This window comes from Polyodon spathula, chromosome 17 (genome assembly GCF_017654505.1).
Source record: "Polyodon spathula isolate WHYD16114869_AA chromosome 17, ASM1765450v1, whole genome shotgun sequence".
Taxonomy (NCBI): domain Eukaryota; kingdom Metazoa; phylum Chordata; class Actinopteri; order Acipenseriformes; family Polyodontidae; genus Polyodon; species Polyodon spathula.
In genome coordinates this window covers 33,633,673-33,651,884 of record NC_054550.1, presented here as the reverse complement: position 1 = coordinate 33,651,884, position 18,212 = coordinate 33,633,673, and the positions used below count along the sequence as shown (strand labels likewise).

The window sequence follows — 18,212 nt, the reverse complement described above, 5'->3', positions numbered from 1 at the left end:
ATCAGTAAAACTCTGCACCATCAGCACCATTTACATAAATCCACACCTCTCTGAGCTTGCTGCCTTGGTTAACCTGCCTCAAAGATGCATTCCACATGCCACTACACTGCAGTTCTGTTAAAAGCTGCAAAGGGCTGCATTCTCCAATGATTTAGCTTTTTTCCAGTTTCCAACTATACAAATTGTAACCTATTAAAGTTTACAAATATTTCACATACTATAAAGGGTGAGAGGGGGTGGAAGCTGTTAAGAACAGTTTAGTCCCCATGGACTCAATAGAACTGTTGGAAACTGGATCAAAAGAACAGACGATTTCACAAATAAAAATCTGTAGCTTGTATCACAGCCTTCGTGTAAGGGTAATTTCCAAGTAGTGCCTTTGTTTGTTTATTATCCGCGGTCTATTACGTCTCTATAAATGGTCACATGTGCTGCATTGTTAACTGCAAGTTTTGTATCAATGATAGTAAGTGTGGCACATACTTGTAGAAGGCTCTGCAAAATATCAGCTGGATTGACTAGCAGTTGTTCTGGGAATACTGAAAACAGAAAAATATATTTAAAAAAAGCAAAAGAGATAAATGTGCTACATCATTGCCAAACATGTGCAGAGGAAATGTTAGCAATTCACTGGGATACGCAAGAATAGTTTGTGAGGTCTGAGGTGCTGAATGATAGGCAAACGGAAATGGTATTTAACAGTAAAGCCTTTGGTTTCAGTATGAGTTTTTCAATCTGATTCAAAGTGGGAGGAGGTAGAAACTTACCAGCACTAACATCAGAAGTATCTTAACCCTTTCATGCATGGCTGCCTCATTTGGGGACAGATACAAAACGCTCTCTTCTAGTCTTTATATGGGGACACATGGAAGACCCAAATGCGTGACAGCCTCATGTAAAGCTGGAAATCCTCCCCTCTACCAGCTAGTCAAGCTGAACCTTTGCTTGTGCCTCAGCATCAAGGGGACGACCGGTCTTCAAGAATCGAGGCATATCTACCTGCGCTACCAACCTAATCTGGCATCCTTATGCTATTAATTTTATTTTAGTTGTTGTGTTTAATGGTGCCCAATAAAACAAAAAAACTTAAACCCATCTTTTTGTCCCTGTGCCTCATGAAGTAAAGTTCATGTAAAGGGAAAAAGTAAAACGTACCAAAATGCATTGTGATAGGAGTTGAAAAGTCCTAGTTTACTTGGAGTTATAAGGTAACCTTAGGATAGGTTGGACTGCAAATGAAAACTCAAGAGCTGCTGGGAGCGGTGTAAGTTAGAGACAGACAAATAAAGAGAGATGGGGGGGGGGGGGGGGGCGGTATTAAGTCAAAGCTTTTTAGACTCTGTGGTAAAGCTCTTTCTGGAGTCCTTCCAGTATCCTCAGGTTTCTCCTTTCTGTATCCAGTTCACCTTTCTTTTCACAATCTATTCCACAGGGCTGCTGGTGCAGGCTTGGTTCTGATCAATAGGTTTTCTTTGCCAGCAGCACAGTCCATTTCATGTCATTTCACAGTCCATGTCCCTGCATCATTCATTTGTGTTTGTTTTTTCAAATGAAATATTCATTACCTGCATGGATGCTTTCAGCAATGTGTGCTGGCAATAACATCACTGCTGCTAAATTATTTAACGTGTCCAAAAAGACTCAATATACTTTAAGGCCATCTGGGTCGTTCAATGACCTGCGGTGCAATAGAGTCAATATGTGATTAAACTTCATTGCATTAGTGTGCTTTTCGCTATGGCCATAACTGTACAGCTATGGTCAAGTTTTGCATTAACATATAGAATTAACAGATTTTGCTTCATAAAGTTGAATGAAACCTGCTGAATAATGTTAATATATTGAATTATATACCGCTTTGTAGTTTTCCACACAGTTAGCGAAAAAATGGACAAAATATTAAAAAATTCGAAATCTAACATGAAATACTGTACTATGGTAGACTTTTGCGATACCATTTTGTATTTTCTTTGATTAAATGATGTTAAATAAAAAATCTAAAATCATATTCATATAGTTTTATTTTGTCTCAATCTTGTCTCAAACTCTAGGTGATGTTAAACATGTTGCCAAAGCTGTACTATATATATTGTAGAAGACAATATAAGACGTGTTGACTCACTGAGTTTCACAGTTGCTTTATTTTCTAAAACAAGTACTTGACATGACCGAATACAAAACCTGAAAAGAGAAAAACAATGCCTAAGAGTTACCTGAGCACGGTCTGTACAGAAATCTCGGAAGGGTGTTCTCAGTTCTCACCTACAGAGACGTGCAATAACTGTTCTTGACTGCTGATTTATAAATAAATAACCCTGGGACCTGTAAGGCTTCAGGAAATAGGTACGGTTTTGTTCTCAGTTGTTTTGTTTATTTAGGCTCAACCAGGTTCATTTGAATAACAGTAGCGGCATCATAGTTAGGTCACGAAAAAAACAAACAACAAAAATATTCTGTATACGTCAGTTACTGCTAGTAATTTGCATGTCCAAGAACAGATTTTCATAAATTGTCTTAAACACTGGTCCAAACATGTCCAAGCCTACACTGAAGTCAGTTTATTTTCATATTATATAGCAACGAAGAGAAGATATTAGACAAGGCCTTCTAAAAATGAATGCTAACTTTTACACAAGACTTTTGACTTTTAACCCTGTGAAGCTTTGTGTCTCGTGTAAGACGCTATCATTCCGCCCTTCCATCACACGCATGGGTCCATGTTCCATTCCAAACGCCACTGGCACATCAGTTTTGGTTACAAAGGAGATCCAATTCCAAACAATACAATCCAAGGAATGGAGTAATAAATGACATAATAATACTGATTATGGTCTACTGGTGGTTTGAACCCCTGCTGTTACAGGTAACCTGATAGGTAGTTTAAGTGTGGAGGTGTATGCTATAGATGCACACAATGCTATAGTATCTTTCATTGAATACGAAGGCCTTATGTTTACACATAATCAATGTGTTCTTAACAGCTATCCATTCTATTCATTTGCATTTAGGCCCCATTGTTTACCTCCATTCACAAACATCTGTCAATTAGGCAAGTCGGTCACTTCTTTATAAAAGCATTCAGCCTAAAGGAACAAACAGGAGCATAAAACACATTAAACAATAAAAAAGCGACTTCATTCTAAATCAGATATATAAAAAAACATCCTACTTTACAAATAAAAATTCAAGTACTGTACATACTCACTAAATCTAACTTAGTTTCACATGACCCAAGGTGTTTTTTTTTGACACAGTGCTTGAATGCCTTTAAATATGACAAGCCAGGAGGATGCGATAGAAGAAGAAATGTCCTTTTTTTCTTCTCTCCCCTGTTACACCGCTCTGACGTTCGCTCACTGAATTATGAGTTTGTCCTTTAAGTATCAATCAAGTCCCGCGAAGTAAATGAAAAATGTTTGAACTCGTCTTGGTTCAGCATTTGGATCATCGTGTCTTCAATAGGAGTCAGAGCTGGCTCCTCTTTGGTGAAGTCTGGGTCGAAGTTGTTGACATCCTGGGGGGATTTCTGGGAAATATGAACGAATGAAAATGAATGAGCAGGGTGATGTGACAGAGGACCTGTGGAAAGCAACACCTCCAGCTCACACTGAGCTTGTGCTTACCTATAAAACTGAGAAATAAAAAATAAAAAAAACGGACACCTACGATTCTAGGTTTGAAAGGCGGCTCCAGCTGTCTCCGGTTCAGTAATTCCCAGTCGATTTCTCGGAAGAATGGATGCATCGGGATCACACTCTCCCCACCCTGGGACGGCACACAACCAAGTCTCCTGCTGGGGTTTTTAGTCAGGAACTGTGGAGAGAAGACATTGTTACTACAGTCAGCATGTGAGGAAGAGTTGAATGATCTGGACAATAGGGAAAATAAAAAACAATCCTATCCTATTTGTTAATCTTTTTTGGTTTCATAATATACAATGAAATAATATCTCTCTGCTTTTATTTAGTGCCAAATATTTAGCAAGAACAAGAACCCAATGCAATCAAGATGTTAGTTACTAGTCTTGTAACATTTCCAGTTAGCAATAGAGAAGTCTGGGAAAGCAAGCTTGTGGAGCTGGCACACAGGCTGCTGTTGTAAACTCACTGCTTTGAGAATGTCCACAGAGTCTTGGCTTAGCCAGGCTGCATAGCTGATCTCCTCGTTAAGGATTGACTCGAAGAGATCGTCCTCATTTTCCGCCTCGAATGGCGCGTGTCCCGACAACATCTCATAGAGCAGCACTCCGAGAGCCCACCAGTCAACAGAGGGGCCGTAGAGCATCTCCTGCAGAATCTGAGCACCAGACACAGGGGGAGGGTCACTGCACAGCCAGCATCATCACACTTCTAACTCTCACCCTCAAGGCAAGGCTGACATTTTAAAAGTTACACATTCTTAGATGAATAAATTCGCAAACACTTTTTCCTTTTGTTTTTTTTTTTTAAATCTAGCAGCAATCTGTTGGGGGTAGGGGGGTGGGGTGGGGTGGTATCCAGTGGGAACTAAGTAGAACAGTCTTACAGGTATCTGATAGCAAACATGAAACTGCAGCTCCAAACCAAATGTGATATCAATCAGCAGCAGTCACAGTTGCTTCTAGTTTGGAATCTGCTTTGGAATTTCATCGGCTGCTTGTTTGGTTTCCCATCATGCTTTCTGGCCAAGTGCTATCTATGCATGCTGTACCTCTGGAGCAATGTAGTCTGGAGTTCCACAGAAAGTGCCAGTCTCGACTCCTTCAAAGATTCCCTCTTTACACATCCCAAAGTCAGCTAGCTTGCAGTGGCCATCCTTGTCCAGTAACACGTTGTCCAATTTTAGGTCTCTGTAAAAGACAAGCAAGCGGTCAAGTATAGATTCCAGTAAAATTGAAGAGCACTGCAAAGGAAAACTTCATATCTCATCTGCGCTACCTGACACTGCACTTCTAACACCCTATTAGGTGTGTTCTGTAGAACGTTTCTACTGTTCTTTCTGGCAAAATCATTATTTGCCTCTTTACTAACTATTCCTGAAAAAACACCTTCTAAAAGACTTCTGAAAAATCAACTTTGAGAAGGGAGGAGGGGAAGCATATCAGGATTTCACAGGATTCAGTGCTTCACCTATGGGCCTCAGTGCGCAGTGAATTTGAATGCAATACTGATTACCCAAACAAAGAATACATATTTTGGCCATAAAAGAGGTCTATGAACAGATTAAAAAAGAGTATGAAAAGCTGACCTTTGATGTTTGCCACTTTTCAGATTTTGAAAGATATTGATTGTTAAAGAAAGAAAAAAAACGCACAGCCAAACTGCAACAGGTCAAAGGTTATGACCTCCCTCTCTATTTAGCACATTATTGACCCATCCAGGGAATGCGTGTACTTTACCATGGCGAGTGAATCAGAATTACACTGATCACATTTATATGGAATTTAAGACCTACTTACAGAGAGACAGTCCACTGGATAACTTACGGCAGGGGAATAGAATTTGAAAATACGGAACTATTTGAAACAATCTATGACAACCACATAAGACTTTTAACGAGAGAGGCACTGATTTTGTTGGACTTGGAAAGAAAAAGTAGAAGACCCATGACCTAATAAAAGGCTTCTGATATTTTAAACAGGTCACCTAATGGGGCTGGTTAAGCAGAATGCTTGTTAACATGTTTAACAATTAGATGGACAAACGAGGAACAAATGCTGCCAAAACCTGTGAGGCAGGACTAAACTGCTACTGTGCACAAGTGGCAGTTTAGTTAAGACATGCAGGAAATTAAATATTTACCTATGAGAGAGGTGATCATAGATACAAATGTAACTTGCAGGCAGTGTTTAATGATTATGTACCAGTTATGTCAAGTTCTCCAGTGTCATTTTGTTGACAAGCAGAAAAATTCAATCAAATCAAGCGTTATTAGTTTTGACAGAAGCAAAGTAACTGTGTAACAGGGCAAACTGAGCTCATGCCCTGCCTCTCAAACAGATCTGTATCTATTATATATACTTTCAGATATCAATATTTATGGAGTGTAGTGTTTAGTGTTGAGAGTATGCAGTGCTACTTTGTGTATATTTTTCATCTCATTTTTAAATACTGCAACCATTTAAATCCAACAACAGAATTTGATGGCAAATTGTAAGCAGAGACTTTTTTTGTGCAGTGTGCTTGTTATGTTACTTCATGCAAGCAACAGATGTGGTGCAAGAGAGAGGACTTAGTGAGAAACTGATGCAGTGCACATGAATCCATCTTGAAATTAGTAAGAAATATAATTTGCTGAGCTTCGGACAACAAAGCTTGGTTACTGTGCCTCCACTCTTCCCTGGAGAGCTAAGTGAGCAACCATTTAATGCGTGGCATCTCTGTAAGACTGCCAACACAGGACTGAAAGGCCATTGTAAGGTTTCTGTGGGTTGCTACACCTATATGAGAGAACCTGGGCTGAACAAAGACAACTCGCCCTGAATAGCTGTCAAATACTACTGTAGGGCTAAAACTGAACTGACACTCAGGAGGTAAAGAAGAGGTTCAATACCTAAGTCCTACCCATGTTTCTGATAAGCTATTTTCTTTTTTGAAAGCAAAACATTGTCAGGTAATTCCTTTAGTGAAGAAAAAAATCCACACATTCATTCTATTTTAACTGCTGGATAGAAATGGTTAGATCTTGCTTTTTTTTTTTTTTTTTTTTTTTTTTTTTTTACAGCACTGACCCCCTGCATAAATGATATGCAAATTGCTACTGATTAATGTCCAAACTGGAAGGGCTCAGGAATGTCATAAGAGGGAAATGGCAGGAAACCAAATTAGACCAACAATACAGTTGTAATACTTATAAAATACTCCCGTGGGAGTTACTGCTACTACAGAGCTCAAGGCTGATGCTCCTGGTTGGCAGAAAAGGTTTGGTTTTATTAAAATAAAATAATACATTCAAGTTTTAGCCTCAGAGAGACAATTCTAGAAGCAGCATCACCGCACTGCCAGAGGCATGGACGTGCCACCTCTCCCTCGGCTGCTAAATTTCTTCTCTAATTGCAGAGGGATCTGTCTTTGAATGCTACCGTATTTGTGATATTGTGATAAACCCCAGGTTAGATGCATGCCAACATAAACAGGACTGGTCTCCAGATTCTATGAAATGAAAAGGTTTGCTTTGTGTGCTTGCCACATGAAATTATCTTCCTTTGCATCTCTGCCTGTTAGGCCAGCTATACCTCTTTAAAGCCTCCAATCAAAGTGGAATTGTGCCTGGTAATTCTAAAGCCTTTACCCACCTACAATGGAAAGCTGGTGAAGTGCCAAACACACTGCCTGAGGTGGACTGAAGAGAACCTAAACTAAGCTTGTTAGTTGTTTCTTGCTGAGCAATGCAAAGAAGGTGAAGAAAGATTGTTCTACTCCCATGCTGCGATGTACTGTACTCTGTCACTGAGGTCAGTGATGGAGCAATGTTAATAGCCACATCTCTCTAAATAGCCAAAGCCAAGGACACTATCTCAGAGCATTGTGAAAAGGGGGGGGTCCCTCCCTCTTACACAATCCTGACTCAAGTACGAGCACGATAACATGGAAAGGTTCGAGGTCAACTTAACTTTTTAGTGGCATCGACTTGTCCCTCAAAGAGACAAAAGTCAGCTTTATCAAGCAACTTTGTAGGAAGGAGACTGAGCTGCTCCCTCGCACTGAAACATGCTCACAAATGCTGAAATCACCTTTAATATGCACCCTAATTCATATTTCACTGCTATATGGAACGTGTGCAAGCTGCACCATCCACAGCAGCCTTCCAGTGCTTGCAGGCTTGTCCTAGCATGTCTAGAAGATTCCTGTCATGTCTTACACTCTGTTCTCTTGCATCTCCACTGTTAAAGAATTGCACAGCAAGGCTCCAGGTGGCTTCTTTTTCAATGAGTTTAACCAGGATGCTGAACAACAGCTTGGCTGAGACAGGAATATAAAGCCAGGGCTCCTTGTTAATGCCATTATGAAAAAAACGACTGCTGTTTAAATTGCAGCGGAAAGTGCATTATAATAATTTTGACAAATAGCTGGAGATGCAACTGTTGTATATTATTATGGAGGCCATGCTATTTCCTAGCACACTGCAGCAGTCCATTTCTAGGCAGTCAGATTGGTATATGCATTACGTAGAGACAGAGAGAGATGGCCATGGGGAAAGAGGTCAGATTAGCCATTGGAATCAATACTGGACTTACTGACGCTACAGCCTATTCAATACCAAGGACCAATCTTCATCACGACTCAAACAATGACATTAAGGCTCATTATCAGGGGCTTCTAACTATTTGGTGGCGCCTCATGCATGTAAAAGAACAAAGTTCTTTATCTCTTCATTGAAACATGTTATCAGCAGTGCAAACAGCAATAACCCTAAAGACACCTCACCTTGCTCAAAACATATTAGTTTAGACAGGGTCATGTTTTTTCTTCCCACTGCTTGGCAAGCTACAGTTCATTCACTGAAAATGTAATGTTTATTGCAATTAATAAGTTAATATTATAACTACTGCCAAGTCCTTTTATTTAATTTTTTCTAAATATGCCCATTGCAAAAGGCAGAGCTCTTGTTCGACAGTGTGAAGGAAGAACTATTTCAGAGAATAAGGACCTTTTTAGCCCAGCATGCCACCCTATCAATGTGCAAGTACTAAGCTTGGATGTCATTAGTCTGACATCAATGAACAATGTAACAAATGTACCCCATGTTCATGGAATAGCCCAAAAGCTTCACTAGTAATTAGTTTTGATGAGCAAAAAAATAGAAAAGCCGGAGAGCATTCATGAATCTGCCATGCAGGCTCTGTGCTGGATAGAAAAAAAACTGCCCTGGGCTGTGGATTAACAACCAAGCTAAATCTCAACCTGTCATTCTGTATCTGTATCCATCACTCTGCCTGTGGGGTGCTATGGGAACGAGGAAGCTGTCCTTGAACACTGTACTGTAGATATCTATTACTGAGACACTATACCAATGGCAGATCAGCAGTCCTGGCACTGCAACGCAAAATAACAGCATTCGATTTTCATGTTCCTGTTACTAGGAAAGAATTCCTTGAAGACATTGGGAAAGACTTGATTTGATTGAATTATTTTAAAATAATTCATTAGCTTTAGTTCTTAAGATCCTTACGAAACATAACATTTGTCCACCAGTAGTACATGATTATTATTTTTATTTTTTAAAATACACGGGCCAGCTAAATGCCTTCATGCTAGTCTCTGTTAGAGTATCTGGCTGAAAATGGCAAACATTTCAGATACATAAGAAAGCCCAACTAAAGGCTCAAAACAAAACAATAGTTTTAGAATACTGAGACAATACAATAGTAAGCATAGTGGAGCAAATATAACACTGAAAATATTCACAAACTCCATCACGAAAAACAGCCGATCCTGCAACAGGGCACAAAACATACATTTTAAAACAGGTGGCTTGAAGTGCTGCCCATTCCATGCAGCTGCAGAACTAAGATGGTCGCTTATTGCTGTAAAGCACCTTGGGCTTTTGATTCCAATGCAATTGAGTTTTAATTGAAGCTAGCTGTGCGGCTACACTGTATAGATTTGTTATAGTATACTTGTATAGTTTTGGTTACCCAACACAAGCAGCTTGATTTGGGCTTGATTTTAAATCTGCCAATTGACTACGGGTGCAGAGCAGGTGTTTGTATGGGAAAAGACAGCTCCCTGCAGTGACACACTATATTCTATTGGCAATGCAGGAGTAAATAATAATTCAGTTTATCAAAGCCTGCCACCTATTATACAATTAAAATAAACCAATATGACACTAGCATGGTTTAAGCAACGCTTCAATCTTGATAAGAGCTACATATCTTTCGCAGGAAACAATAAGAGTAAAGCCCTTCTCCCTGCTTTAATACAGACTGATACAGGTGAGGTCTGATAGCGTTCAGGTCTACTCCTGCCCTGGGTGAGGTAACACAAGGTGTGTTTGTTTGCCAAGTCACAGCCGTTATGCTGAATAAGCTTTTCAAAGTCACCTGTAAGTGGACTCGCTGTCAAACTGCAGTCTGAGCAATGTGGTTGCAGGAAACCAGTGGGCTGAAAAAAAAGGTTTGTTGTTCCAGCGCTCACTGAAAAAGCAGTCCGCAGATGAGGCCACTAAAGACCTGTCTGGTGATTTTAATGACTCCTATCCCTTATACTGTACTGCACCTGTCTTACTCACTGTCGGTAGCAGGATGATTCACAAACATATAGCAATGCCCTATGTAGGTCATGCTGTTATACTAAGGTTTCCAATGTTACCCAGTTCCATATCGATGTATCGCCACTGGAAACAGTACGTTAATTTTAGGACTGTTGTTGATGTACTGTCACAATGAATGGAAAATGTACAGTACAAGTAGGATTTAGCACTGTGACCCTCAAACCAAGATGTGGCTATACTGCTAATCTGAGTCCTGACCATTGTCCCTAAAATTCCTCAGCAAGGAAGGAGCCCTTGAAACAAATGCTAAGGAAGCCATCACTTCTGTCAGTCTGTGAAAGTACAAAACCGCGTCGGCATGCATTTCCTCTGGAAAGTACAGTATTTTCGTTTCCTGTTGGTTCAAGGTGATGCTGGGTTGTGTGCAGTTATGCAGATGGACCAGACTATGAACCCACATCTCATTCCCAGTCTACTTCCGCTGTAGTCATGAGGGATTAAGAAACAGGAAGGCCCTGTACAGTCACTTTCTCAGGATCCCAGTCTTTCCCAGGATCCTTTCTGCCTACTACTGGCCCACTATACCACCAAGGACAACTGCTCCATACATTTCAATACAAAACACTGCAGTCAATGTGTCTGGGTATTTTGAACCCATCCTGCAGTTATGCTAAACAAAAACATTCCCCTGACTTAAACCATGTTAAACTTATCTCTTAGATTCACAAGAAGAATTACAGTGCACTGCTAGGCTGTGAGTGAAGCTATAACACCTGTAATTGACACAAAAGAAGATTTAGTGTTATACAACGACATTACTTTCTTCAGGCTTAAAGGAACTTCTGATTGTCTTATGACTTGGACCTTGACTGCCACAGATAATCCTAGCTATATATAGATACTGTATCTACAGGCACACAAGCCTTCCACATGAATTTTGCTATGAGCAGGGATTATAATTAGCTAAATGGAGGCTGAAATGTCATCCATCTCTCTATGGCAGTATGGGGGCTGCTGTTTTCATTTAGCATTTCTGAACAGGAAGTATTGTGGGCTTACTAAAACTTGAGTTGTGGTCCTTTGCATGAGAGTTGAGGCTAGTGTCTAAATGCAGTCTTTGGTGAAAGCATGTACTGTACAGTCACAATGCAAGAAAAACCAATGCTGTGTTTAAGACTGCAACATGTTTATGAGCACAGAAATATCCAAGTCTTGGTATCAATTTCATCCTTTGTTTTATCACTTTTATCCCATTTTCTATCTCAGATTTGTAGTTTTTGTAAACTTATTTGAGTTTTTTTTTTTTTAATTCAGTAGTTGTGTGCGTATCCAAATTGGGTGGACAGCCCAGTAAACTAGCAGCTTACATGTGTTACAAACATTGGCTTCAGTAAGAAATAACTGCTGAACCCAGTCCAAGTTCTGATTTAAAGGCTGGATATTCAATATTATTATTTACTACAGATAGCGCAGTTGTGAGTTTCAAGTACTGGCTGAGAGCTTCAAAGAACGTGAACCCTTTGTGAATTAATGTATAAATGTACACATAGTGTATGCCCAATGAGCTTGCAGGAGAAAGAGAGGCAGGTGGCTTAAAACACAAATCACCTGTGACAAGGAACGCTTCCCTTCCAGATCTGTAGTGTCCGCTCAGATTATCTTGAAGAACACTTAGAAGAAAGCTGCTGCTGCTGTTGTTTTGCAACGTGTGCAATTGTCCGTATCAAAACATTGCATTAAAAACGTGTGTCTGCATTCATACTGCATGTCCATTTGCAACTGTTTCGCTCACAGCTCTCTGTTACGGTTTTTAAAAAAAACACATTATCCAAAATATCTTTCATACTAGGAGCTTATTGTCTGATCTGATTGTATTAATCAACCACTGACACTCATCTGCTATTGCCTGCTAGTGCTTTTACAGCACTGCAACTAATACTAATACTGTAAAGCATATTTCAGTTTACTCAGCAAACTCTCTTTTGATATTGTCTCTCACAAGACAGTATCTGATGTGTTCAGAGGGACACTCTGACATTGACAAAAAGGATAAGTTTAGTAAAGAGAAATCGGCTGAATTTGCACAACACCTTCAAAGGAAAGCACTTTCCGGGAATTATGAAGTGTGGCAACGAGGGTGGTGGCTGGGATGTTTGCCCATATCGAAGAGTGGCTTTTGATTTACTTGCTGCAGCTGGGATGCAGACTACACTAACTGGTCAGTTTCCCAATATCATGTGCCTTTCAACTCTTTGTGTTTACAAGACCTAGAGTACATGGCTATAAAAAAAGTCATACCATACTTAACCCATCTAAAAAAAACACTAATGCAGTGAATGAAATTGACACCTAGCAGTAGTTCAAGACTTTATTAGGAAAGTGGCTGCTGTGATAACATAACTGCAATTGGTGGCGATCTAAGATGCCTGAAGTCTCTGTCAAGCTCCTCAAACCATTTGTGCACAACTCTTGCATGGTGGATGGGTGCATTATCATTTTAGCAGTAGCCATCACTATCAGGGTACAGAATGCAGCATTGCTGAGTGGACTTGATCCACAACAAAGTATAAGTAAACTGCAGCACTCGCTCGGTCTTATATAGTAACCAAGGAACACAAGGTATACCAGGAGAACATGCCTCACATCAAATCGAATGGGGGGAGACAGGTCCTTATAAAGTGCTGGTGTATATTATTAATGCCTGCCTGGAGGCTTATTATCACACTTTTCACTTCCTTTTCTTAGTGGTATTTTAATTTCCTGAAATCTAAGTTATTGTATCGATACAGAGGAAACATGTGTCAGATGGCAATGACCTTGCAAGGCTGACAGAAATTTAAAGGTGGAGAAATATTGCACAAAGCAGCTATGGCACAACCACTGATGCCATTTTTTTGGTAGCCTTTTTAGATGAAAACGAGACTCAATACATATCATTGGAAGCTTCTCACTATCTTTGGTTTCACACACACATGGATTGCCCTGGAAATTAGGTAAGGTAGTCTAGTGCTGATAGATGATCGTCTATCAAATAGATTCTATTTTTGCACTGAGGCATCCCCATCCCATCTCAGCTGCAGGGTTAGGATTTCGAAATACGGTCGTGTTCTCCAGGAGAATACTTTACCTTAGAAAGAGCAAATAGCTTCAAATATCACTTCAATTGCCTTCTGAAACGTCCTCTGCTGTTTCATGCCTTTCCTCATCAATCTGAGTGGTTACTTCAATACAGAGTTCACTCCCTTTACCTGTTGTTTTAAACTCTGTCAGCTCCATATACTCTCTCTGTCAACGCATGTAGAGTATGGGGAGCTGGCAAAGTTAAAAGGTCATATAGTAAAATGATTTCAATGGAATGCTTAGTGCTGGTATCACATGGTAGGTCTTCCCGCCACCAGATCTGTCCCCTGGATAAGCTCCAGTATGGCACATCTTACCCCTGGATAAACTACCATAATCAGTAGCCATGGCAGATCCTGCCTCTCCAATGCAGATCTGCTCCTGTGTTAAATTAGGGGTTTAAATTAGGTTTCTCAAACCGAAACTGACCAGATTTGTCATGTGAAAAGGCGGGGGGACCGATGGTAAGCCAGTCAGCTGAAAGGGGGGGTGGGGGGGAGAGGGGGGGAATCTACCATGTGACACCGGCACTTAGGATTCTCCAAACAAGCTCAAAGCAGCTCACAGCCAGGTAAAGACAGATTTAGCAAACAATGCTAAGAACTGAATATTGGGGCAACAGAACCCTGAATCACTCAGAAAGAACGCAAACACCGTCAAACACCTACTTGCTCTTTAATATCTTGGTTCAACTCATTAACTGTTCAACAGAATTGTTTCTGGATCTGGATAGAATTAACCCAACTCCACATAAATAGCTACTGAACAAGCAGACAGAAGTGACAGGCAGAGTTTGTGGGTCAACTCACAGCTACTCATGATCTGTCCTAGAATTAGATATAAAGGTAATCTCTGTATTCCACAAATCATTCCTGCACCCTACTATTCAGTAACCTTGGACGCCTTCCATACTTAAATCAGTGCCATTGTTAACGACGGGATTATGTGCCACCATCAGCAGAATTACCCTGACTGGCCTCCTTAACCTAATGTCTCTCCTCTTTGAAAACTTATCCATACTGAGCAAATCCTGTTAATGTATTTATTTATATCGATGTGTAGGTACCGCTTCAGTATGTATGACTTTGAGTTTCTGTATTACAGTGTCTTGTGTTTTTTCCTGCTGATATGGAGACAGCAGTTCTAATTTTAAACCACAGCAGTTTTATCAAGCTAATCGGATGGCTCACCAAGGATGCCCAAGCTGATTACCCACATGGCCAGCACAGCATTAGGCCTAAAACCCTCTGCATCAAACAGAGTTTGCATGAGCTTTAATTTTCTCAATTTAGAAAAAATCTCTGACCAAAGGTTAAAAAAACAGTCAAGACTGCCTAACATAACTACTCTGCTTCCTACATTACAAACACATCTGAGCAGACGTTGATTTGAAGGAGAGGGGGCTTTTAAACCATGGAAGCTATGTGCCTCTCCATCTGGTTCTCCTGGACACAATGACGCCATGCCGTCATTAGGAGTCTGAAACAACCTGGCAGCCTTTGAGGCCTATACCTCACTTACAGGGAAGTATTACTACAGTGGTATACAGTGTACTTTTAAGCTACAGTGGACAATTTAGATTAGAAACTGATTGAAAACCAAATATGTTTAAAAACACTCTTTATTCTGCTAAATGTGTTCAATCTTTCCCTTTGAGCAAGAGCAATAACTTGGTTTTAAAGAATGTTAGGGATGGGTTGAATTACTCTCTTGTGGAAATTAGATGTCTTTTGGCCCTGGGATCTGAATGGGTATCGTGTCCTTCCACTATGCCGTTACACAGCGGAGTGGCAGAAGTACTGGGAATCTTGGGATTGGTAGTTATGCAGTACAATTTTCAGAAGGTGGAGGTGGGAGTTTTCAAAGGCTTACTGTGGTCTTTCAACTCCGACACACACAGTAAGAAGAGAATGCAGCTGTATTGATAGTCTCAATACAACATGCCATTAGAAACTGTGTGTAGAGACGATATTTGAATCTATCACTAAGGAAGCAGCTCCTCAACTGTCTTGTTGTTTATGTGAAGAACCTTGGTTGCTTGACATGTTTTTGCTACAGAACTTTCCAAAAATGTATTTTTCAGGGACTTTTTTGTTTCTTCATTTTTCTTTCTGAATCACTATTCCTATACAGCACCGTGTGTGTGTGTGTGTGTCAGATGTGAACTGAGCAAGTTAGTAAGCTCTTCTTAAACACAGTCTTGCATTTTAAGCCTCAGAAGTTCCTGTCATATTTAATCTCTTCCTCTAAGATTTTCTCCATTGAAAAGTTGAACTGAGCTAGAGTTCTGTTAAAGCACCGCTTGCCCAGCCTTACCTGTAAATAATTCCTCTTTCATGCAGAAACATGAGTGCCGAGGTAATCTGAGCCGTGTAAAACCGGGCGCGGGGTTCCTCAAACTTCCGAGATTTCTGGATGTGGAACATGAGGTCGCCACCGTTCACAAACTCCATCACGAAAAACAGCCGATCCTGCAGCAGGGCACAAAACATACATTTTAAAACAGGTGGCTTGAAGTGCTGCCCATTCCATGCAGCTGCAGAACTAAGATGGTCGCTTATTGCTGTAAAGCACCTTGGGCTTTTGATTCCAATGCAGCTGAGTTTTAATTGAAGCTAGCTGTGCGGCTACACTATATAGATTTGTTATAAAAAACGGGCAGCAACAGTTACTGTTGTAGTAATTAGTAATGTGTGACTTGTGTGTGTAGATTGTTTTATATATATATATAATATACATATTTTTTTTTATTCTTTGTATTAAGTTGGTAAGTGACCCTTACTTGTGATTACCATACTTTATGATTAACTAAATTTCCAATTTCCAAATGCTTTCAACATGGTCACTAAAATTGCATAAGAAAATGTAAAACCACTGCCTGTTTACTAGACACTTAATCTTGATCACAGCTATCTTTAAAGAAACAAAGCAATCACTGCCTTTAACAAACTGGATTCACAGCACTCTGTTGCCTAGGAAGGTTTGTGCTTTACACAAAACACTAAACTCTTGCCTGTCAAGCAAGTTATACTGGATTCCTCTATGTAGGAGGAACCCATCTACAATTTCTTAGTATTATCCAGTCCATACTTTCCATGTGTTTAAACACATAACAATTTGCCTTTTGTTATGCATTTAAACACATTTGATGCAATGCAAGGGACCAACCCTTCTCTCGTAAATGTGTGAAAACGTTACTGCCAGCCAAAACCTTAAGGCTGCCACCTCAGTGACTAAATATGTATGAAGCCAGCGTTAATCAAACAGCATTCAAGTGTTAGTTCAGACGAAAGCCTTTTGGTGCCGGCAGAAAAACACTAATGTGACACTGACAAGAAAACCATTATTCAACTGGTTTAATATACACATTACAAGGTAAAAGAGCCCCATAGTGTTTAAAAAGTGGTGGTGGTGGTGGTGGTGGTGGGGGGGGGGGGGGGTTCTTACCGCACGTTGAAAATAACCTGAGCAAAAGCACTGATACGTCACGTTTAACACCCCCTACCCCCAAGTGTCTCACAGTGACATATTGTGGGTTTGTTTTGTTGAAAAGTGCACGGAAGGCTTTGGTAGTGGAATACTGCTGCACATTAGACATATTTCAGTGTAAAATTGAACATTTCGTGATTTTCTAATATTCCGGTGTGTGTGGAGCACATTATTAATAAAGAGAATCACACTGCTTGACATACAGTCAGTTATTCCATACACAACAGCTGATTCTTCAGGAATCATGAGGTCTGGTCACAATCCCCCATGACATCTGAGTGGATGGAAAAATAGATATTTTTCCCCCAAAATGTATTCTTTACTTAAGAATCAAATTAAATTGCACTGGCTTTCTGTTTGTGTCTCTTTAATTACTGCATCAATGCACTCTGCAGAAATGGGGGGGGGGGGGGGTATTTAACCACACAATGATATCCTTGGAAGAGAAGAATTATTCTTTTTGAACATTTCTTGCTCATTTGTGGAACTACTAAAATACCACACTGCCCTTTAGCGACCCCTGCTGGTAATGCAGGATCAAGCAGATAAGATGTCTCCATGCATCTTATGTGCATTGACGAAACAAAGACAAACACATACACAGATTTATTCCCATCAATCAGTTCCATCTATAAAAACCTGCTCCAAAGTCGTCTTGCATGGCTATAAAACAGCAACAATTCAACTGTGCAGTGCCTTTCAGCACACAGCATTTAAAAATATCAAAAAGTAAAAGAACACTCTCTGTTGACGTTCTCTGGAGGCTCTGGGAGGACACTGCAAGGTCCATTTGTTTACAAGCTGCAGATGGAAAATGCTTGTTCTAAGCTACATGTTTATATCTGTCTGAATCAAACCGGGGAAGCTTGTTCCTAACTACACTGATACAGCACAAGTTTAAGTGTCTTTTAAAAAAGTAAAGATAAAACACAATTGGGATGGCATGGCAAAGTGTATTACCTTGATGAAACCACAGCAATTCCTATTCAGACCACAGCACTACCAGCAATGGCAATGGATTTGGAACAGAAATAATGCAAAGTGAGCCTATGGAAGAGCACCAGTGGCACCATTGTACTGTTATGGAATACAACTGGGTGAGTAAAGACTCATCAAATTGGGGGAGCTGTTCCCAAAATACAGCCTTCTCAGCTCAGGAAAATGCCTTGATCTATGGCTATAGTATGCCAAATAACTTTTAGAACAAGCAAACTTTCATCAAATGCTGCAAGCGGTTTTCAAAATACTTGGAAAAATGTACATGCATAAAAAGGTGCATGTATCCCCCACAGTAGATGGCAGCAGAGAGCAATGGTGTTCAGGGCTCAGCTCCAACCCCAAAAGCACTCAGGCTCAAGAGGTTAAATGAATCACTGTTAATGCAGGTCCAATATTGTATATATTGTATT

The 18,212-nt window shown here is 40.1% G+C and overlaps 1 protein-coding gene across 1 annotated transcript in view; it reads right to left on the bottom strand.

Annotated features, from left to right (window-relative positions):
* Window positions 1-2,122: 2,122 nt before the first annotated feature.
* Window positions 2,123-18,212, bottom strand: part of LOC121329580 (protein kinase C eta type-like) — a 38,889-nt gene continuing 22,799 nt past the window's right edge. Inside the window, exons 10-14 of the mRNA XM_041275230.1 lie at window positions 15,631-15,785; window positions 4,690-4,828; window positions 4,108-4,296; window positions 3,667-3,813; window positions 2,123-3,526 (exon numbers count right to left, since the gene is read on the bottom strand). Of these exons, the coding sequence (XP_041131164.1) occupies window positions 3,377-3,526; window positions 3,667-3,813; window positions 4,108-4,296; window positions 4,690-4,828; window positions 15,631-15,785 (780 nt within the window). The 3' untranslated portion in view covers window positions 2,123-3,376. The remainder of the gene's footprint in view (window positions 3,527-3,666; window positions 3,814-4,107; window positions 4,297-4,689; window positions 4,829-15,630; window positions 15,786-18,212) is intronic.